This window comes from Oculina patagonica, chromosome 14, assembly GCF_052425735.1.
Source record: "Oculina patagonica isolate OP01 chromosome 14, crgOcupat, whole genome shotgun sequence".
NCBI lineage: Eukaryota > Metazoa > Cnidaria > Anthozoa > Scleractinia > Oculinidae > Oculina > Oculina patagonica.
In genome coordinates, this window is record NC_135771.1 from 21714087 (window position 1) to 21738449 (window position 24363).

General features: G+C 38.8%; 1 protein-coding gene across 1 annotated transcript; it reads right to left on the minus strand.

The window, feature by feature from the left end:
- Positions 1–655: 655 nt before the first annotated feature.
- On the minus strand, positions 656–23224 carry LOC144637610 (uncharacterized). The gene is given in 23 exon segments (XM_078496671.1): positions 656–1497; positions 1499–1740; positions 2868–3540; positions 3583–4167; positions 4523–4618; positions 5009–5134; positions 5717–5959; positions 6933–7247; positions 7948–8283; positions 8535–8678; positions 8996–9103; positions 9688–9820; positions 10337–10484; positions 11252–11335; positions 11699–11768; positions 12315–12563; positions 13735–13935; positions 15411–15479; positions 16033–16137; positions 16830–17003; positions 17662–17805; positions 18607–18893; positions 23086–23224. Coding segments are annotated over 22 exon segments (4662 nt in total). The 5' UTR covers positions 18886–18893; positions 23086–23224; the 3' UTR covers positions 656–1359.
- Positions 23225–24363: the final 1139 nt, after the last annotated feature.

The following is a 24363-nucleotide window of genomic DNA, read 5'->3' on the forward strand; positions in this document are numbered from 1 at the left end:
GGATTTTGAACCATGTTTCACGGTTCATAACTTCCTTTCTGTTCATCCTGTGGACACAACTACGCATGAGAAGAATATTATTTGTAGCAAAATCACTGTCAGACGTTAATTCGCACGAGCAGACCATTATTTGTAGGCAGTTATTTGCAGATCATGTGGTGAGCTCTCGGCCAATGAAAAGGAAGAAAAAAATGGCATCGAATGATAATAGAAATTATCAAATTGTATTGTGTTGTAATTTTATTCCCTTTTTTTGCTGTATTTACATATCATCTGTTGTTTAATGGGTTAATAACAGGTGTATGCCCAAAGAAGTCCCTTTTTGTCAGGGCCCTGAGAAAATAAGGGACTAATCGTAGTCTACAAATGTAAGGCCTAGTTTTATTTATTTTAAACCAGGGAAAGGCAACGGAATCGTAAATGTCCTAAATGTTTTTGTGCGAACGCATGCTTTTTTTGGCTAGCCTTCTCGCCTCTACTCAGGGCCGTACCTAGGATTTTTTGGCTGCGACGGCATACTATACTCCGCTGCGGGTGCCAAATCCAATATAGCTACAAGAAATAGCCCAAAAAAATCAAACACTATGTTAGGAATTTAGTTTTCCTGGCGGAGGCAACTGCCCCCCCCCCCCCCCCCCCCCTCCCTGCTCCCCCCTCTAGGTACGGCCAGGCTACTGCTACTATTATCTTTACAATGATATACTATCACTATTTCATCGATCGAGTTATATATAAAATTAAACTTCCTTGTTCTTGAATTGACTTGAAATGAATGACAAATATAAAAAGCGAATCCCTGCACAAGATTCGCTTCCCATTCAATCTGAGGCTACTACATCAATTTGTTACAAATCTGGAATATTTCCTCAGGCTGCCTTGCGAATGGTTTTCCGTAATATAGCTGACTTTTTATATCAATTCATACCTTGGTTATGCCTGGAAGTAATACTGTCGAACGTCTTTCACGAAGAAATTATAAAAGGCAGACATTGCTTAAAAGCCCTAGACTATATTGAGCTTACAAACGATTTTTTTTAAGAATTCCAACACCGTTTTCCTAAATTGCACTATATAACACGACACCGCGAAAGACAGCCTCGGATGTTTTTCTTAATACCTGCGCTTCAGTTAGTCTGTCTCCTGTAATTAACGATATGATAAATCCCTTATTGTAACTGTACTCATATCTTTTTGTTCTTGTCATACTGTTTGCGTCTGAAGAGTATCCAGTGCTGTTTTCTGGTAGTGCATCTCTGTGACATACAAACTGTCGCACCCTGAGCAACCTGACGGTAAATGACCAGCAAGATCAGGCTTAGTTTTCATTATTAAATGGGCCTTGCTCTGAAACGAAGCTCGCTATTCCTTTGCCCCAGTACTCGGCATTTCGCTGTTATATCTCCTTCCACCATATAACCGCGGTCGAACATTAGAATAGTCAGGCAGTGGATTTTTGCTAATGGACACGCTTCGCTGTCGTTGTGGTGATGGATTCTCAGCTCACGTTCTCGCTGACAGTATTCGCCTCACTAACTGTGGATAGCCGCGAGCGAACGTGCGAGTAATCGTTTTTAAATTTAGGAATCTTTTTAACACTTTTCCGAGGCGCGTAGCCACCTGACCCAGTGTCTACTTTAGAAGCGGCGTTCCATTTTAATTTGCCGAATCTTATCTTCTTGCGTTTTCTTCCTCCTTTGGCCTTTCTGACACCATTGCCGTTTCCTGCGTCTGTGGCATTACCTAAAGAACAACAAAACTTTATTCACCCCTTAATATTTTACAAACGAGAAAATTAATGATAAGCTTGAATAAATAATTAGGGGACTGGCTGCCTGAAATAACTGTAGAGTTAAAAAGGGCAGGCAGCCAGTGTTACAATTATGGACATTATAACCCACTCATTATTTTTTGCGCGCGCTCATTGGATAAAACGCATCACGTGGTACAAAATCGGACGACGGGTATCAGCGAATATACCCCGTCCGATTTGATATCCGTCGCCCGATTTTGTAAACAAGCACTAAACAAACGAATGAAGTCATCTTATTCAATTCTAACTTTTGATGGAAACACGGAGTTAAAAAAAAACACGTAAACCATCAACTTACATTTGTTTCAACCACAGTTACGCCGGGTTTATTACGTAGGGTTTTTCCTATAAATTTTCTGGCGATAAAGCGCGTTGTAGAAATTAATCGGAGGGTTATAAAATAAATAAACTCCTTTCTGGCTCGCTGGTATATTGGAGGATAATGCCCTTGGCTGAAAAATTGTCCTCAAAATTTTACAGTTGCTCTCGAAGCTTCGCTTCTCGGCCAACTGTTCATTTTTCGACAATCCTTCAGCCTCGGGAATTATCCTCCCATATACCAGCCGCCTGAAGGGGTTTATTTACTAAATAACACAGAAAATTACAATGAGCAAAAAAAAAACATTAAAAAAGACAATAATATATTAGAATATTGAAAATAAATAAAATAGGAAGAATATATAAATGAGAAAACTTACCAATTACATTACTTATAGGAAAAATTAGAGCAAAACAGCCTTAGAGTTGTATAATAAGATATTGAACTTGCCTTTTTTTTCTTAAACATTGATATGGATGGTAAGTTTAATTTATATCATTATCAATGGCCGGAGTTTCAAATAGAGCGGCCCTGAAACCTAATATTAAACTAGCCATAATTCATTCTCGTCCCTATAGCCCTTTGGTTTCTCTTAGCCGGTTGGGCCTTGGCACAAGCAACCCGACTGAGCCCTTCATTTTCTTGTGCCAAGGCCTAGCCGGCTAAGAGAAATGGAAGGGCTATTGGGACGAGAATGGCCATAATTAGTTCTTACAATAAGAAGAAATAAGACTGTACCTTCTTTGCCTTCGTCTTCGTCTCCATCTTCTTCGTCTTCATCTCCATCGTCGTCATCGACAAACTCGTCGTCATCATCATTATCTTCATCTTCTTCGTAAATCATTTCAATGTTTCTTCCAGCGTCCTCTTTCTCAACCGCATTTCCAGTATCTCTCTTCCCCTCATCATTTTCATGCTCTTTGACATCTTTAGCAGTTTTATCACCTTTTGTTGATTCGTCTTTTAACTCTTTGTTATCTGGACCGACTCCTCCGTCATTATTACTCTTATCTTTGCCACTGTTATCGTTGTTATTGCCCTCATCATCAGTCTTCTTCCCGCTCTCATTCTCTTGCGTGTTTACTTCGCCTGAATCTTTATTTTTGCCATTTCCAAAGAGCCAGCTTGAAACCTTTCCTTGAGCATCTTTCTTCTTCTTTTCCGTATCCTTGTTTGTTGTATCTTCTTCCGTGTTCTTGAGAGGATGTTTATTTTCTTGGCTAATGGACACTGCCACGTTTGTTAAAGAAGCTTTATGACTCTCCCCTGGGCTATTTTTGGTACTTGATGTTGTGTTATCGTCACCAAATGCATCCTTCTTAACATCCGATCCGGTAGAACCCAGTGAGGTCTTTTTGCCCGGTTTAGCCGGTTTGCCCTCTTCTGTAGGGACCCCAGTTACACCCAGTGTCTTCACCCGGTGGAACCCAGTGAAGTCTTTTTGCCCGGTTTATCTGACTTGCCCTCTTCTGAAGAGACCCCAGACCCGGTCGAACCCAGTGAAGCCTTTTTGCCCGGTTTTGCTGACTTGCCCTCTTCTGAAAGAGATCCCAGACCCGGTGGAACCCAGTGAAGTCTTTTTGCCCGGTTTTGCCGGTTTGCCCTCTTCTAAAGAGACCCCAGACCCAGTGGAACCCAGTGAGACCTTTTTGCCAGGTTTTACTGGTTTGCCTTCTTCTGTAGAGACCCCAGACCCGGTCGAACCCAGTGAGGTCTTTTTGCCCTGTTTTTCTGGTTTGTCCGCGGCTGTAGTGGATTCTGATTGGTCACCAAACAGCCAATTGCCACCAGGTCCAACAGAGTTCTTCTTCTTTGTTCTATCTTGCGTCTTTCTCACAGCTGCAGGTCTCCCAGATGTAGGTTCCATTCCACTGTCAGTAGACGTTTCAGTGGTATTCACGTTTGGTTTGGAGGGACTGGGAGAGACCGAAGTTTGAACAGCGGAAGTAATCAACTCAGTCCTTTCTTCCGGAATGGGCGTTGCTGGCGTTTCAATCAATAGTATTCGTTGCGTTCTGGGCGAAGTGTTTGCTGGTTCCTAGAAAGAAAAGTTTTTGAAAACTTGATCAGCGCAGAGGCAATACAAACACAAAAACTCTTTTTGATTTTACTATACAGTCAACTCTCCTGCATGGCAGGGGACGCCATTAGTTGAAAATGAAATGATTTATTCATCCCTCAACCTCGACGTGATATCTTTTGTTTTATTCCCCCAAGCCTCGGAGCCAAGTTAGAATTTTAATATATCGGAAATGGCCTATTGATGTTGTTGTTGGGATGTTGTCATGAACTGTCATTTTAGATAATCGTTATGAGAGAGATGGCGACCAATATGTGCTGCCTTCCATGCGACTTTTGCATCCTTGAAATTTTAGTTTGCTAGATGTTCCTACCTGTGCTAATAAAGAACTTTCGTGTGTATTCCCGGCAGTACCTCGCGGTTTCAGAGCCTCAAGCTCTTTGCGTAATCTTGATATTTCATCCTCTTTCTGTGGAGAAGAAAAAGACATAATTTGTTATAGGCCATGTATACCTGAAAACATACTTGTATTGAAAGATTAAGACGATAATGCCTTAAGGAGATAGTCTGCAGCTTGTTCCACAAGAATTATGTACCGTTGATTTGTTGAGGTCCGCATGACGTGAAATACGTCATAAAAGCAGCCATCTTGGATTTTATTTCTCCTGACATCAGGTAGACACTGAAAATTTTTGTAATAACGATAGCGATAATGATGATGATGATGATGATGATGATGATGATGTTTCATGCATAGTATCACCGAGTGAAATCCATTTTCAAAAGTAAAACCTGTGTGGAAAAACACAGCGCCTTTCCCGATGTTGTTTGACGATTAATGCATGAATGTTTTTGTTACCTCTGCAAGTGATGTTTTCATTCGTCGCAAGTCTTCATTTGAATATGAGGAAATTGACATTCGTGAGTTTCTTCTGGATTGCGGAGAGGTGGGAGATAGGGAAGATTTTGTTATTCCTGTGTTCACCTTAAAAAAGAACAAAACGATACCGAGTAAGTCACGCTTCTTTAAATGATTATAGGAGATTGTATTACGCTATGTTCTTGCTAGTATAGATGATACTGCTACGCTGGGTCACGCTAGTTTAGGCAATCTTGTAACGATTTGATGTTTCGTTATGTCACGCCAGTGTAAGTGATTTCATCGCACAAAACACTACGCAATTTTAGGAGTTTCTGTAATGCTACAATTATTGACAAAACCTTGGCGCAGTTGCTGTTTTTCTTACTTGAAACATGAAAAAGTCAAGTAATTTCCCCTCTCCCCCTCTGCAATGTTGCGTAGCATGCAAAAAAATAATGCCTCATCAATTGCTGCCTACTTTTTCTCACAAACTGAAACGCACTGCACGAGGAAATTGGGTACATTGTGCTATCCAACACTGAAACGGGGGGGGGGGGGTGGGTGGGCTGGCGACTTTTGTCAATGATTGTAGGTCACGCTGGTATAGGTCATGCTACGAACGCACAGAAAGGTTATAAAAGTACATGCAATGAAAATTGTAATTAAACTTGCTGATAGGTTGTGGCATTAAACTGGGATATCTACCTTGCTTCTCACATGCGAATAATCGACGCTTTCACTAAAAATTCTGACTTTATTGGCCGCGCGCCGGAAACGACGTCTTCCATCAGAACTTGTTAAACTCTCCGCTTCACTTCCGCTTCCGCTTGCGTCAAACGTGCTGTCGTCATCACCGTGATCCCAGTAGTTACTTCCGTCATCGATTGTTTGTGTCGCGTTAGTTTTGAGTGTTCGTTTCTGGCCTAGATTGCTGAGCATCGTCTTTTTCTATGGATAGAAAAGGAAAAAGAATGCAAAACTTGTAACTTGATAAAATCTAGCGACAGACTCAGGATAACTCTTAAAATAATTGAGGAGAATGTACTGCCTTTGCAATGACATCTGCATTTTTTTGACATTCTTATCTTCTCGGGCAAGGACAAGCTGTAGGATAAGCTGTACGTCCAGTCTCCTGCATCTTCTCTGTAATGGTTTAGTAGGGGATGTCACCGACATTACTGTTCGAAAAGAGAAGGGCAATCTCCCCGGTTATTGTGGTCGGGCCTTAAGGGTTGGTGCTTCACATGATGGGTTCAGAGACCTCTTTGTGTCTTTCCCCTCTTGGACATAATTGTCAAAAAAATAGCAATAACTAAATTACGAAGAGTCTAAACGGTTCAAGCCAATGCGACATGGAATAGTGTAAATTTTATGGAGGTGTCCGTAATACACAGGTTGAGTTTGTTCGAACTATTTTCAGTGCCTCTTTCGAACCAGATAAACTGCCCATATAATAGGAAGGTATCCGTATTATAGAGATGTTCGAAAGGATCGAGTGGTTCGATAGTCCTTTACAATTAACTTCCCTTTTTATAGACTTTGTAATAAAAATGCCCATGCAAGTTCAAAAGCTAAAGTAAATTATTCGCGGAAGAGTTGCTGAATGCTACGGAAGGGTTGAGGTCCGGAGAACGTCTCAAACGAGTTAAAAAAAAATCAGAAACATAGATGACATTGTGTGAAACCGAAATCAGCTACAAGATAAATAACATTATTTAACCCTTGAATTTCAACGAATGTTTTCTCTTTATAATTACAAAAGCATCATTAACCATGGTAGCAGGTAACAGGGAAAACATAATCAGCAAGTAGGGGATTCTGCCTTAATGTGTATCCAATTTCTGAAATTCTCAGAACTAACATTAAAAGAAATGTATGGTGATCAGTAAGAAGAATTGACGGCTAGAGACTGGACACTCACCTGAAGCAGTTCATTTTTGAGATAGACTATCTCTGCATCCTTATCTTGAAGAACACCTCCGATGTAAAAGTCAGTCTTGCTCTCCTTTCGGGCACTCGAGGCCGGGTGGACCTGGGACCCACAGAAAAACGACCGGAGGCAGGAGTACAAGTTACAGCAAGGAAAACAGGAACAACACGAAATGCAGCAAGCACCGGAGCATGCGCAGAACTTTGCACAGGTTGAACTGCAGGCGCAGGTAGTGCTACTGTCCGAAGTATCCGCAGCACCTACAGTCTTAACTCGTTTCCGCCTTTTGCAGCTCAAACGAACGATCTGAGGACAAATAAAAATAAAATATTGGAAAAACCAATAGTAAGATAATGCAGTCATGAAGCTATAATGTGTTTTTCCTTTTAAAAACAAAACAAAAGTAACTAAATGCTCTCCCGTTAGGTAACCTTCTGACAGACTAATTCTTATTTTATTCAAGATTGAATGTTCGGAATCGAAAGTGTTGCTTTGACATCATCGTGGTGAATCACCGGCAAATGAATACTACATCTACTGTGTATCTATCGAGGTTTTCGCTTACTTTCGTAATCAATTTTGTTAAGAAGAAGCAAAAATGGCTCGTTCTTATTCAGTACCCCACTCCCCTCCTAACTAACTCCCTCCCTCCCTCAATCTTTCCTCATTTTGAGAAGAAAAGGACACACTACTGTTTAAACATGTCTCTGTTGATTGAAGATACGATAAATGTATTTGTTTTGCATTGTAATTACTGTTGGCTAACCCAATACAACGTTTTCTTCAATTACTCACTGTAATAATCGTTAGACTTGTACTTCGCAATAAATTGAATTTGATAACTCAACGTTTACATGTGTTCATCTCGACTCGACTCGATACTCGACAAAGTGTTCCACCATGCATGCCCACCTGAACACTCGACCTCGTGTTACAAAATATCAAAACTCGTATATTACTGGTTCTGAACGTGCTAACATGAAAGTGAGGCCGTTATGATACTTACCTTGTTGGTGAATAGCAACACCAGTATTAGTGTTGTAGCAATGATAATAAGAGCTCCAATAACACCATAGTAAACGCTTGGATACATGGTCGCTGCAAACGCCACGATCACGCCAATCACACAAAACACCACCACTACAAACATACAAGATACACAATGCTGTGTATCATTCAGCGCGGGAATATACAGTCGTCTTGTCTGCCAAGCGAGGAATCCGCCAGCTATGAGAAGTAACACTTTGAACGCAAGGATCAGTATCAGCCATAGGGACAGGTCTGCGCAGGTGCACTGCTCCACGACCTCGATCTCTGCACGGAACGTGTCAGCGGTTATTGGCTGAAAAACAAAACGGAAAACGTAATTGTACTGACTGTTCTGAAAAGGGCTGTTCTAACGGAAACGAAATCAATTGTCATTTCAATGAAACGCATTTTAATGTAATCCAAATTTTTATCAAACGTTCTGCTTTATGAAAAAACACTACTTTTCTGGCATTTTTGAACGTAACTTAGTTGACCTTAGTTATCATGGCCTACAGGACCGAGCAAGCAATCTGCAAATACAATTTGTTTAAACTAAGAGATTACCTTAAAACATTCGTACTCTGGTTGTGACCTGACTTGTTTAAGGGTGCGATACAAAGGATCTTTGGTTTCCCAGCATGCTAAGATGATGACATCAATAACGAAAAGAAGAACCAGAATTCCCAGCATCCAAAACATCATAACGTTCTGTAAAAAAAATAATAGAAAAATAATTCAGATAAAAGAATAAAGATGTTACCACACTGGAATTACAATACGAAGAATTTGTTGACTATCATGCAGTTTGAATTCCTGTTATTCTTTGTTTTTTTTTGTATCACTAATCTTGCTCCATCGAGACAGACAAGGCAAGTATGACCCAACAAAAAATTAACTACTTGAAGTTTTTGCCAGTAAAGTAGAACATAAAGAGAAGAAAATTTTTTAAGTCAAGAAACAAGAGTTGGAAATTAGCGCTCGCCTACTCGCCCATGTCCTTTGACTCTAGATAGTGAGCACCTCACCCTACTCCTGACGAATCTCTCCTTTAGTACACTATAAGCCATCCACAGCTTAGCAGCCAGGCCTCCAACTGACAAAGTGAAGCCGATTGCAAATGTCCAGGAACGAGCCTGCATTGACCAGGAAAAAGAAACTTAGTGGCATCTTTAATTTACATATAATATAGCCTGCAAGCAACTTGTTCAGGATCGAAAGAGTCTCTTGTGGTGGAACATAAAATTCGAACCAATACTCGATAAATGGCAAAGGATTTTCGACTTAGTGTCGTTAAACCAAAACCAAAGTTATCACTCTGGCAAATAAATCACAAAAAACATAGACAATCCAGTGAACCAATAAAAACTCGAAGCAAATATATGTCGCCTGTGCGAAGCGCGGGAAAGCGTGCGAGCGAGTCACGATTAGTTTGTGTTTTATTTCTAATTGATTGAGAAAGTTAAGCATTGGTTTTTTAACCAATCAGAAAGCGTAGTTATTCAAAACAAAGCAAATGCGAATTATTTTTCACACTCAAGTTAAAACTGCTCTAAGCCCTGGTAAGCATAAATACATACCACTACTTTTGAAAACCGGTAGAAACCTACTAATTGCTAGCTTATTTCTTTAAGTTATCTTCCAATTTGATTTTTAAAGAACTGTTCGATGTAACGTAACAAGTTTGATTTATTTGTTAACTTAACCTAATTTTACTCACCCTGCAAAGGCGTGTGACTTTATCTGGTGACACTTGCGAGTAATCAAAGCCATAAAGAATAACCGTGATGTAATTGAGTAAACATCCCAGAATAATCAGCATGCTTATCACTGGACCGGAGTTTTTCACAATCCTATATATATATATATAAAAACACATTTAAATATATCACATACTTTTATCCTTGTAAATGATTGTAATACACATGCAGCCTTTCATATAAAGTTCATCATGAAAGGTAAATTGATTAAATTGAATTGCTATATAAGTTTCAGAATTTTTTCCCCTTACCGTCTAATTGACATACCTACAATTCTTTTAATGTTAGTTCTAAGAGGTTAGTCTTTCATCAAGGTATACGCAACATTCCTATTGATAAGTTTCTTACTTCAAATCACATAAGTGCTAAAATGTTTTAAACGACCTTTCGCGCAAGCTTCGAAAAACGCATTTTTCGTGCAATGAACGCCTATACGCATGGGGCATTGTGCGTACGCTCAGAGAAATCCTTTTTAACCGTCTTTTATCCCCCCCCCCCCCAAAGCGCGCTTTTGCTCCACAGCGCGCACGCTTACAAAAACGCTTTTTAACCGACGTTTTCTAGATCTTTGAATTAAAACACTCTTAAAATACATTGTTGATTACTTACTTCTTCTTGAAGTTTAATATCAGTGTCAAAAGACAGAAAAGCGCGTACAGGATTCCAAGTGCGGCAAACACAACCAGAGCAATAAACAAGGTGTTGTCAATTGTACGGTAGGTGTAGATCTCTTTCGTCTTCGTGTACGGAGTTCCCGCTTAAATAATAAAAAATGACTATTTTTAGCTAAGGGAAGGCAAATGATTAAAATGTTATGATAAGTATTGGTCTGCAGCTTCAAACTCGAATATAGGTTTTTCTTCTTTTTATATTGGGATCAAGGCTGCTGGGGCACATAAAAGACCCTCTAAACGTTTGGCTAGTACATGTCCCAGAGGATCTTATTTTAGAAGCTTATTTTGCTTGCACAATCAAGAAATGATACTCCTAATTGCTACGTACATGCTACGGAAAATAAAGAGACACAATGATGCCTTGTAAATGAAGGTACCGCAATCTGAGACGTAGCTAGTCTGGACAATTGAGCCTAAGTTCTATTTTAGCTTGCCAATCATGCGTACTCTCTCTTCCTCTTCAATGTTGCCTTAAAAATATTTATTATCGCGCTAGAAACCAAATATTAAAGGAGCTCAGTCACGGACAACTCATTATGTAAAAACTGGCAAGTTTTTTCAAGTTTGTCAGTCGTAATCCGTCTTAATCTTCGTCAGACGAAACCATCCATGGTTATTTTCGGGTTTTGATTACTCCTTTGTTGTTTTCCTACATTACACAACTATTATTTTGAGGTTTCCTTCAATTTGGAGGTAATCAGAAAAATCACTTAAAATATCGTGAGAATGCTGACTATGTCGTCCCTTTAATGCCATTTTGACTCTCAAATTGTGGCCTCGAGACATACATTATATTCCTTATGGTGTTTGGTGAAAAAATGGAAGGGAAATAAAGAGAGTATAAACTTACCGAGCCAGTGCACTTCAGAAGATTTAGTAAAGTCATTGGTATCCTCGTCAAATTTTCCACCACTAACCGTCTTGAACTTGCCGTCTGAAAATCATAATAACAACTCAGTCAATTTATTTTTGCTAGCTACTCTGATAATGTAGGAAAAATATCCATACTTGCTACATCTCGTACCAGTACATTTTAAATTAGTATATACTGAGCATATACCCAACAGTCCCATTTCTTAGAACTCAATTGAGCACACGGTTGTCAGTTGCTAAGCAACTGAATCATACCTTGGTGACGTCATGCGGACGTGTGCCAACTTTGGATAAGCCTGAATAATCTATGGAAGTGTCCAGCAAGGAAACTTTATAAAACAGCTTTGCCGATTACAATAGGCAAAAAACACGTTAAGTATTTTTAATGTCAGTTCTTCTAACTTGTCATGTAGTAATATCTAACCTTGTATTACAATCTGTTTTAGAACAATGTCGTTTTTTCGATCTCCATTGGCATAATATCTGACGCGCTTCTGTACACGACAAAAAGGAGAAGAAAAACACGTAACCAACGTAAACATTTTGTTATAGAGGGTAAAAATAAAACACATAACAGCAATTTAAACCCAAACGGAACGTGTTCCCCCAAGTGGGTAGTATAAATTTCGCGTTCGATCTGATTGTGACCCTAACGGCGGGCTCTTAACTCCGGTTTTTTCCGGTTTTTAGCATGAAGCTAAGCGACTGGGAGAACTTCTTTCTCCCTGGATGAAATGCTAGTCCATTGCAGGGTTAAAGGGTTTCCCCCACCTGCATTTTCCTGGCATTTATTTATACACCTGGGTGGAGAGAGACACTATGAGAGTAAAGTGTCTTGCCCAAAAACACAACAAAGTGACCCCGGCCAGGGCTCGAAGCGTACCGCTCGATCCGAACTAAGGCGCACTAACCATCATGCCACCACGCCTCCCACAATATCGTTTTAATGGTGCTTAAAGGTATTTTGTATCTTTTTTATGAAACGTAATTTAAAATATTTGACATGTCTTGTTGGGCATGAAATGTCAGTTCACTCTTACCCCGGTATTTGGTGTTGCAAAGTTGAGGTTTTCGGCCGTCTTTCTGAACAAGGCCGTTGCATTAGCGTCCCCGTAAGTCAAATTCTCCAAGGGTTTGCCTTGTTTCAGAAGCTCAGTTCTTGAGTTCTCCAGTACAAATGCTATCGACCAAACGGCATCGTAAACATTCAAGAAGATATCACTTCTGTTCGATGTGTCGTTATGTGTGTCCACTTTTGCTCTGTAGTCATCTATTATCTGACTTCCATTCTGTTAATTCAGAAAAAGATGCGAATTTTAAGGAGTTGTTCCCGGGGGGGGGGGGGTACTCCGTATAATGGCCTATACGGGGAGGCTCCGCCCGAAAGGGGTACCTTTTTCAGACTTCAGGTATATAAAAGGGTAGGGATTTCACAATATTAGGTATATGAAAGGGTATAGAAATCTGATATTAAGGTTTTTCAAAGGGCCTTTAATTAAAAAATTTCGAACAGATGCAATTTAAGCTAATTCATGGCTGTAATATTTCAATTTATTAAGCGCTACATGAAAATGACAAGAAAACGTCCTGTTCTAAGTCTATGCCATGTCTTTCAGGTATATGAAAGGGGTACCTTTTTTTAAGTGAAAGGTATACGAAAGGGGTACAATTTCTGTCAAAACGGTATATAAAAGGTAAGGGGTTAGAACTTGGGGCGGAGCCTCCCCGTACAAATCTTTTTTAAGTACCCCTCCCCACCCCCCGGGGAGTTGTTTCACTATATTTTAAGGTGTTCTCCTCACTTCTAAGTTGAAGAAAATTTACCTCAAAATTTACCGTTTTCTTAGGCGAGCAACATCAAACAATTTATTTTTATTTAAGAGGAGCAATGTACAGAAAACTAGTAGTCTATGACTCTGCGGTGCTTCATTTTCTTTAAAAACAAAGATAATGAGAAAGATTTTATATGAGGGTCTCAATGGGGTTAGCCATTAGCCGTAAAACGGTCAAAATTTTAACCGTTAGCCGTAAAATGTGTTAACCGTAAAAAATCGGTCAGTATTTATAAATAAACAGATTAGATCACTTCATCGTCCCAGAATGGTCCTATGACCTCAAATATGTTTTTCAGTAATGGAAATCAATTTTTAACTTTTAAAAACAATGGAAATTATTTTTTTACTTCTGTTAACCGTAATGGAAATAAATTAACCATAAGCCGTAAAAAAGCCAAAATTTTAACCGTTAACCATTAAAGCCACCACCCCATTGAGACCCTCTTATATTATCGGTAGGGGCCTTGAAATTTTTCACTTTTTAATGTGTATTTTTTTTGTGTGCATACATACCTTAAGGCCACTACGACAGGATCCCCCAACAAACCTGAGCATATTACCCAAAACAGTTTTTTTTTTCATTTTTCTTATCAGAAATTAAAAACCTCTGCACTTTCCCACTCACCTTATTAGCGTATTCATAAAAGCGTCCTCTAGGAGAGATCAGATTGGTATGATAAACAGAAAAGTGGTTTTGTATTTGACATTGCATTTCCAAATCGGAGCATGCGCTGTTTTCATTTGGTGAAGGTATCCACCAATTGTTGTTCTGGCTGTTTAATAAGATCCAGACGTAATGAGGGCCATACATCTGCTCTCGATATGCCTGGAAATATAACAGAAACGTTTTTTGATTAATATATTAAAAGCAATACACCATGTTAAAGATAAAGTCGGCTTTCCAGCCTAGTTGCTTATCAGGCCGGAGCTTATCCCGGTTTCCGTAGCATGAAGCGAAGTGGATAACGCTATCCACCGGATAGATCACTATCCGGTGGATAGCAAAGTAGGTTTTGTATGACAGTTATGCACTGGATTGCGATTTATCCGGTGGATAGCGTTATTCGGCCTTCGAACAACTGTATGGGCCCTGGGTAAAGGAAGGCACTGTGAAAGTAAATTGTCAAGTGCACACAACACAGTGCCCCGGAAAGGGCTTGAACGCCGACCGCTCCATCCGGTGTCCAGCGCACTTACCGTCACCGCGCCACCCTTAAAAGCACTAAATGTCTCTAGATGTGACAAACGAATCGTTGTTCCATCGCCATGTACTATAGAGGTCGGCAGTGCTTGTGTGGCTATCAGAATTCAAGTTTAATCTAAAGCCCTGACCAAACGGCAACATAGGTAGACGTAAGTAGACTTGCGTCCACTTGCGTCTCCGTTTAGCCAGGATTTGCGTGCACCGCGGTCAAACGTCTCAGGCAGGTTTTCTTTCCATTTCGCCGTTTTTTTTGTTCAAATTGAAGTGATTACGAGCAAGGATAGATAAAAACAGTTGCCGAGTGAAAGCATAATCCCATTCCCTCAGGTAAACCAGTGTTTTCACTTTTTAAATGTTTCGCATCCGAACCAAAGGTGCTTTGACAAATGGCGCCGACAAGTCCGCATATCGCTATTTTCAAACACGTAGAACTTTTTTAGTAAAGCTCCAAAAAACTTAGTAAACCCTTAGGATACCGGTTATGTATCGAACTTTGAACTGTGAAAATTAAAACCTTATCTTTGCAGTACTTTTCTTATTTTCTGTCGTTTGACCGCGGTGGAGGATTTGCGTGCACTTGCGTTGACACGCGTTCACTTTGGTCGACATCAAATTTGCACTTAAGGTAACGCATTATTTTCACCGTTTGGCCACCCATCGCAAGTCAACGCATTTTTGCAGTTTACTTCAAACACTGAATTGTATATCGTAGCATTTTAAATGACTTTCTGCAAACTTGCGTGCACTTGCAACTAAACTTGCGTGTCTGTTTGGCTAGCCAACGCAAGTCTGTACGCAAATTGAACTTAATGATAATGATAATGATAATGCATTTATATAGCGCATTTTCCATAGTATATGTTCAAATGTGCTTAACACATGCTGTTATTTACTACAACACAAAGGCCAGACCACAACACCGGGAACTTCGTGCCCTACTCTTTGCGAATAGTGTGTGGGTTCTTTAACGTCCCCTGCTATAAGGCTGAAGATACAAGAGACGGGACCTACTTGCGACTACTTGCGTCCACTTGCGTTACCGTTTGGCCAGTGCTTAATATTGATAATTTATTTAAACTATTACCCCAATTTCTTACCTCGCAAATCATTTTCCGCGCGACAGAATTAAGTGGAAACATCCCGAGAATAACGTGTATACCTTTGTCCTGTAGAAATGAAGCAGGTATATGGTGAAATTCTATATAGTTTGCCAAAAATGTTTGTTATTTTTTTATACTTTAGCATTGCCATCTACCTTACCATGATATCGAGAGCTTAAAAAAGGTCAAAGCTAGGAAAACAAACAAGAATATATGCAGGGCCGTAACTAGACGTTTGCATAGATAGACAAGGCAAGATCTTGCTAGTGGGTTGTGGGGGCATGCCCTCCAGTAAATTTTGAAATCTAGAAGCTCTGAAACTCTTTCAGGGCCCTTTTTTATGAGAATTGTTTTTCCAACAAAACATATTTTGTTTTTAATTTTGGGTAAAATTTAGACGAGACAAGTGCCTCGTCTTGCCTCTTGCAAGTTACGGCACTGATATAACGTCTACTCGATGGCTAAGAAGGAATAGTCTTCCAACGGAGACGGATTTCTAACAGTTGTTTCTAGGCTCTTTCAAACACTGAGTTTGTCTGGCCGCCGCCAGTTACGAGTAAACTTAACACTCAGGACACTTCTGATGTTGAAAATCTAAACTAAAACGATGTCCACTTACCTTTAATGTCCTGACGGCCCGTTTTGGATCATTGGCCTGTAGTCGTACTTCTGCTATAACTTTGATCTTGTTTTGCTTCAATCTATCTGCGAGTTGGTTGGACAGCTGAAAGAATATGAGCACATAGAGAATTCAACAAGCATGATTTCATAGCTATAAACGATGAGTATTCTTTAAGCTACAAACATTAAATTTCTTAGCTGCTTCGTCTGTTTTTGTAATTTTTTCATGCAACCGGTGATTTCTCGTCACTTTCTCGAAAACAGCGAGAAAGGTTTCGCCAACCGAGTGACTTAAGCGGTAAATTTTAATTTGTTGGTGTCTTAGAAAGACCGTATCTTAGCCGGCATGTATATGGTTTCACTTTCAGCTAACGCTGTTGGTTTCCAAGAACTATAAGGGGCTATACCTTTCAACTCTTACCACACGCGCCATGCTCAATACTATAAATCATACACAATTAAGGGCCATGAATGGTCCATCCAAATTTTGCAGTGCTTGCAAAATTAGGCTTCTGCTCGGAATGCAAAGAAAATTTTAGTAGGTGCTTGTTTGTTCGTGGTCGCTTATTTTTACAATTGCTCGCATGTTTGGTTTTAAGTGGAGGCTGCTTTTTAAAAAAGCTCGTTGCTCGTAAGCCTAACTTTTGTCAATCCTCTTGCTCTCAAATCTACAAATGCTGTGCTCGCATGCTCGCAAATGCTCGCAAAGACCATTCGATACCTCTACGATTCCGCAAATAAAAGAACGTTAAATTCCGCCTTAAAATTGTGTAATAACAATTTAAAGAATTTTACCTGTAAATATTGCACACTGTCTCCGTAGATAATTCCAACTTCATCCCATCCGTACTCGTTGACAAACTTTATTCGTGGCGCATCCAGTGAAGCAAAAGAAGTTACGGTCCGGAAAAAGTTGGGATACAAGTCTCTTCTGTTGGCAAGCTCCAAATCACTCGTCCCGTAAGAGAACTGCAAGTTTAAATAACGAGTTATATTTAACAATTATTCCATGAGCGCGCGTTGGATATGTGATGGTAGATATATAGCCAACGAGGTGCGTAGCTCCGAGTTGGTTATAACCAGTGGAATAATTGTTTAAAGGAGTTGCAATATTTAATCTCCCTGGCTGTTCTCGCTGACGCGTACACCTACCATACTTGTGGTCCATGGTATATGAGCTCATAAACCATGGCCTGCAAACCAAACAAAACTCAGGAATTGCATTATAACCATGGCTAGTTTTTAATGAAATCTGTTACTCATATTGCCAGGTTTTTCTAGCTTTTTCTCGAGCGGTAATACTTATTTCTAAATACGGCGCTTTCTAGAGAGAAAAGTAGCTGTTTTTGAGGCCTTTCAGAATAACTCGAAGAATTTCCCGCAATTCTTATTGTCCAATCAGAACTTGCGCTGGCATACGTCAGACATTGTCACCATGGTAATACGTCAGCCGGTTACTTAGCAACACCTCTGCTCACATTCACTGCTCATAAAATGACGTTGAAGATAAAAGTTTTGTACTGCTCCTTTCTTCTTTGCAATCATAACCATTTGCACCCCCACCCCCCTCGACGGAGTCAGTCTTCGAGGGGGAGGGGGTGGGTAGACTTAAAGCAATGATAGTTACCTGTAAAAGATTGACATCAGGAATTCCAGAGTAAGAGGCTATTGACTTGGCTAACGAATTTTGCGCTGGTCCAAGCAACATTATTTTTCTTGGTCCGGTAGACAAAAAATCGTTGAATACTTTCTGTCCAATTCCCAAATTTCCCTGAAATAGAAATAAAGGATTTATGATGAATGCCGATTTGATGCATCTAGGAAATAATTGAGTGATTATAAGTTTTGGACGAGACCATTTTAATACAATTATGTAAATATAACAAATTGCAATAGCTTATTTTCGAACCGTGTATTATCGCTTTCATATGAAAAAGGGTTTTACTCGCAAGTTCATTTTCATGCAATCAAATCATTTTTATTTGAATGGTTCTTAACCGGGACTCGTTTCGAAACTGAGGCAAAAAGGCTTCCTGGAAATAGCCTTTTGACCGAGTAAAAAAGTATAAAGCCTGGCTTTCACTAGCGACGCAAGCACAAGCGCAAGCACAAGCACAATCACGCAAAAAGGACAAATTTTGATCCTTGTGCTTGTGCTTGCCGCAAGCACAAGCACAAGCATCGAAATGCAATGCGCTTGTGCTTTTGCTTGAGTCGAAGTCGTTTTCAAGGTGAAATATGAGCTGTTATCCTTGCGCTTGTGCCTGCGTCGCTAGTGAAAACCAGGCTTAAAAATTCATTATGAAAGGACAGAAATATAGAAATTGTCGCAATTGTCATGTAATCAAAGAAGGAACTATAATAGATGGCAATGCTTTTGCTCAAAAAGTAAAAGTAATTTTACTCGCTGTATAGATGACGTAAGTTTGCTGACATAAATAACGCATTTGAGCGGGAAAATATACAAATTCTGCGTGAAAGATTAGCCAGTAAGAATGTCAGAAATATCGTCATTGAACAAAAGATGGCGCCCTTGAGGATATACAAAAAAATAGAGATTTTTATAACTTACTTGAGTTGACTTGACGACCAACTCGAGCCGGTATCCTGGCAGCAGTTCGGTGTTGTTGTTGATTTCCTCAATGGCTTGTTGCGCCATCGGTAGGCTGCCGTATCCATCTTTTTTACTCAGGTCAAAAAACACCCCGATATACAATGTTGTTAGCTGTGTGGCATTGCTACTACTGTTTGTTGGAATGCTTGTGTTTGTAGTATTAGTAACATTTGACTGTGCTTTGGCTACTGTGACATACAGGATAAGGAAACAAATGGCAGTGAAAATCTGCTTCATCGTCTAATCTGGAAGAAACGAAATATAAAAATAAAACACGGTTAGTGGTAACACGGTTACGAAAATTAACTCAACGACTACAAATAACAAATTACAAACCGTTGAAAAATTGAAGTGTGTAAGATATCACTGGTTTCCTGTTGTTGGTCTCTGAGAACACCCAAGTTTGAATACTCTTTCTCGTTATAAAAGCTTAATCATTTAAAAACATAAGTGAATAATATATTGAACGGAAATTTTGGATGGCGGAAACATCATTTACCCTTATGTCAAAGAAAGTCATAAAATTCTTCCGTGTTAAATGAAAAATGAAAAATGGTTTTTAGATTAAATTTGATTTGAATGAGCAATGGTTACTTCAACTGAATAAATTACAATTACTAAGGCTCGTTTGAATTTAAACCTGTTCTAAACCTGTTTCGAGGTATCTTGCCCCCTTTAAAATCAGACTGCCTGAGTTCGAGAATGTTAAAAGCACTCGTATGTCATACTTGTTTCACGATTTTATGCGACACGCAGGCTTCATATGGTCTTAATTTAGATGCAATCCCCAAGCAATACTTTAAACAGTTTAAAGACAGGCCAGTTTGTGACTCTTTTGACTCTCCCTCTATTCAAGGTCGAAAAACTTATTACTAGACAATTCCATACAAGTCTCTTAATTGATCTTAATTTCTCAAGACGTTGTATATAAAATGCACAAAACACTGTCTGTTTTAGGGAATTCTATAAAGGGAAGTGTTTCCCGACTTGTTAAATGTTTCTCAGCATAGAAGCGCCGAAATACACCCACAGATATCTGCAATGTGTCAGCGGTATAGCCTCACAACGGACACGCCTTCATTTATATACATTACGAAATTTCTAAATGAAACACAGAACGGATCTACATTTAATTGCTTTAACAGTAACGATCGAGCAACAATCGTGGTGCTTACATAGTGATCTTTGACTACTGTAGTCGTCAGTGCAAAAGGAATTGAAGAATTGTGTTGATTGATTCTATCGATAAGGTGACATCTCAAAAACAAAGCAATAACTATCTGTTTGGGAGATCTTTTATCGCCTACGACTTTCGTATTTAAGTTTGATGAAAGAAAAAGGAGTTTTCTTTAGCTCAAACTTTAGTGATGTGAGGAAAGTAATGCCTGTTGTTTTCGGAGAGGGAAAAATTTTCGTTTTGGGTACGAAAAAAGGCCAGCTACGTTTTTCGAAAAGGCAACAGCGGCTCGTAAATTCGGGTAATATTTTTTCGTTCCCTAAATTTTTCTGAAGTTTGAAAGTTCAGCTAGCGTATCCGAACAGATAAGTTTTTCTTAGCATTTAAAAATAAGCTTCCCACAAAAGGGACATTTAGAACGTAAAAACGACGTTCCGACACCTATAGTAAAATTATCTTGTTGAATGCCACTGTATTTGTGGTGTATTCAAAGAAGATTTATTTTCATATTCTTTTTTTAGCCTTCTGTACTGGGAAGCTACTATCATATAAACTTAATGCATGATCCACCTATACCGTATCTAAAATAATCATTACAAAAGGACAAACAAACTTTAGACCGTTTGTATTTGTTTATACTTGGTATCCTTGGTAGCAACATTAAAAAAAAAAAAAAAATCTCATAGCTTTATAAATATACCTTGCATTCTGAGGCTGGAATGTTCAGCTAGCTAAATAAAATCTTAAAGGGACTATGTCACGGCTAAGTTAATCTTATGTTATTAAATTTTGCCAAATATTCGCTATGAAACTAAATGTTTGCAAAGAAATTAATTCTTTGATACTAAATAACAAAACCATAGCTTCATGGCAGCCAAATGTGTCTCCCGGGCCGGTGTCATAAATTAAAGTTACAAGCAGACAAGATTAACTTTGAAAACTGTTCCACCGGACCACATTTCAAAAGCCCACATCGCAATCCGTTTCAATCTTCGACACTTTTGGCCATCCGTACCTTCTTTTGCATTTGGTGTGTTATTTAAATATTCCTTCACTGTTTTAAGAGGTTATTTTAAACATTTAAACAAATTTGATGGTCATTTCCTATGCCTAAGTTTGGCTAAAATCCGTGACACGGTCCCTTTAAAATAGTTATCATGAGACAGTCAGCCTTATAAAAACGGGGTGTGATCCTCGCCACTGTTAACTGTTCCCAGTCCCTACTTGTTCGTTGTAATTATTATCAAGAGACTACGATCTAAAGCGTTGGCAACATGCCTTACAGTTTTTTTGTTCCATAAACCTTTCGGAAACTAAATTTAGTCCGTCACATATAGTTAACTACAGTAAACTCTCTCTTAACGGACGTCTTTATAAGATGGAAACCCCTCTAAGACGGACACCTGGTGTTGGTCCTGTCCCTGCCGTTTTTCAGTCATTTTACTGTAACTAAACTCCCCATAAGACGGACACCTCTCTAAGACAGACAGTAGGAGCCTGTCCCGATGGTGCCCGTTTTAGAAAGAGTTGTCTGTAAACTGTTCATGACCATGCTATTTTCTGTGGACAATGCATATAATAAAAGGAATACACCGTGTATTGAACGATATATTTCCTATGGAAAAGCGTCAAATTTAGAGCCGTATGTATTATTATGAGGCATTCCAAGCCTTGCTAATGCTAACAATCACGTGCAACTGTTTTTCAAAACAGGGCCGTAGCCAAATTTTTGGCAGCCGTTAGCTGGGTCTGGAAAGAAAACTTTGAAATCTAGAAGCACTGAGACACTATTTTTAGCATTTTTAACGAGGTACTTAATCAGAAAAATCAATTCACGCCCTGAAAAGCATCGTCTGAAGTTGGCCTTGTCCCGTTTCCTTAAAAAAGCTGGGACATGCAATAACTCTTTTCTATCGGGTGAATTTCTAAATGTGAAGTGCTCTCTGTGACGTGGAAACAGTGACGTCAGCAAAAATCGTCCATGTTATTCTAACACTTGTCTACCCTCGAACTCTTCACTGTTCAGGTCAATATTATCAAGAAAAGTCGGCTGACATCCTTTCTTAACACTGACTTCCACGCTATTACAAATGGACGATACGATTCCCAGAATTCGATCTCAAGAAAACGCAGTCACAACACCTCAAATTATATCAGAAAACATTTTCGAACAGCTCGAGCTCGCAAAGGGGTTCACTACTAGCTAACTCTTAAAGCAGCTATGTCACGGGGATTTCGTTGATTTTTGGTTTAAATTTTAAACTGTTCAGAAACTAGTGGTAGATAACTAAATCTATAAAGAACATTATCTTTGAACATGTAAAGGAAAATATAACCTTAATTTACGGATAGAAATCAACCTACGGCTATAAATTAAATATTATTTTTTTGATGACGCGCGGAAACAACTTAAGCTTGAAAACGTTAGCCTGGTTATTTTAAGTTGCAATCGTTAACAGGAGATGCAACAAGTTCAGTTCTCTAATATAGCAATTTGGACTATTATTTTTAGGTTCCCTGCAACACAAATATAAATTTTGGTTGTTCAATAATCTGATAAAATCCGTGACATAGTCCCTTTAATCAAACTGAATGCAGAAACTTCCGTTGGAAACAGTTGATTTCTCTAGCTGAGAACGTCTATACAGAGTAACGAGTAAACACTGAGATTTTATCCGTCGCCGCTAACTGAGTTTTGAAGTTCCCATGTGCTTGTTTGAGAAAATTATCTTGCTCTTAAAATAGTTTGAACAATACAAAAGAATTCTATAATTTGTCAACTTTGCCCAAGTAACTACCTAAACCTTGACATGCGTGTTCTTAAACAATAAAAGAACGAAATATCGTGATCATTTCATCAATCACATCAAGTTACATGATCTATCATATTTTTACTATGTAGATCTAGCGTCGAGCAAGCCCACCATAATCTCGTAGCGCCTATATATAGTTATAAACAAAGCGACACCACCACTGCTAAGATACATCGGAATTTACCTTGAATTTACAGTCTGCCCCTTTCAAAGAGTCATGTTCAGTGATGAAGAAAATTATCAACGAGAAAATTTTGCGGGCTTTTCAACACAGAACGAATTTAAAACTAATCGTGACTTTTCGCACCAAATGCAGCTTTTTGCCCATTTTTCATGACTAAAAATGAGTAAAAAGTGTACAAAGTGTTTTGACATTTTTTCGTGTCACGATGAACTAAAAACCGACTTCGTACCACAATGTACCTATTAAGTAACTGCTGTACGTACCTCTCCCTTGTATAAACCACTGTTTGGTTACAGATTCAAGAGTCCAAATAGGGTGTTTGATATCTTTTCAAGTACTTTCGTACGTATATTGCACTTCAAAGTTTGTTTCTGACACCTTTTTCTTGGGATTACAGTTAGCACTAATGTCTTTCTTTGGTTCAATAGAAATTAACATAATTGAATTTGTTGACGCGATTTGCAGACTCTAGATCAAACATCCGTATGCATTTGTTTGCAAATGTCACCCCCTATTATCCATTCAGAAGTGTCAAAATGCCCTCACACAAAGCTTTCTTAATAATCGTTTTTGCTAAGCGTAATGACAAAGCTGAATTAATCGTATTTACGGCGAAGCGTGGATTAAAGAGGTTTAACTCAGCTTTACTCTTTAAATACTTCGGTTCTAGTAAACGTCAATCTTTCGAAACCGAAGCACGTTTTACGGAAATCTAAGCTCACTTCGAGGCGTTTAAAATAATTTTTTCACCATTTCAGCTTAACGAAAGGGTGTCAAGTAGTTCGTTTGTTTGCACAAATTAACTGTAGGTGCTAAAGTTTGATTTTCAATGTCGTGATATCTTTGTCCACAAGTCTCGTAAATTCGTCGCTTTCGTCACGAATGAAGTAACTACACGACAATAGGTTTCAATTAAAGCATTAAACTTACTGATGAGTTTGTTTATTTTCCTCTTTTCAATAAACTGCTAAATTGTCTCGTGTCCGGCTTCACGCACTTAGAAGAGTGACGAATTGTTAAATAATTTATTCTCATTTATTGCAAATTGTTGTAGTTACTGGCAAAATTACATCTAATCCTCAGTTCTTTTCCGATTAATTTAGTTTTTGATTCATGCAGTCGTAATTCATCACAAAAGTTTTTTATGGAAGGAAATGAAGAGATGTTTGCGCGTAGGTTAAAATTTTAACATTATAGTACAATGTAGTTGCAGCCTTAGTATTTAATAAACTTCTAAGGTCAACTTTAAAAGAAAATGTCATACATAAACCAGTTATTACAACGTAAATTTAGTTGTCAACTTTGTTCTAAAAATAAAGTTATTCTTTATTAAAAAAAACTTTCCAGACTTGTGCTTACATTGAAGTGTCACTTGTCTTCAACAACCGGCTCTTATTAGATCAGGAGACTGGATTTGTTTTGATTTTTTGGTTGCCATAGCAACTCCTGCGTAATAAGCGTGTTCGGTAAGCAGAACTTTATGAAGTGTTATTGAAGAAAACAAAAAAGGTAGACAACTTCTGACGTTGTACGGACTAACC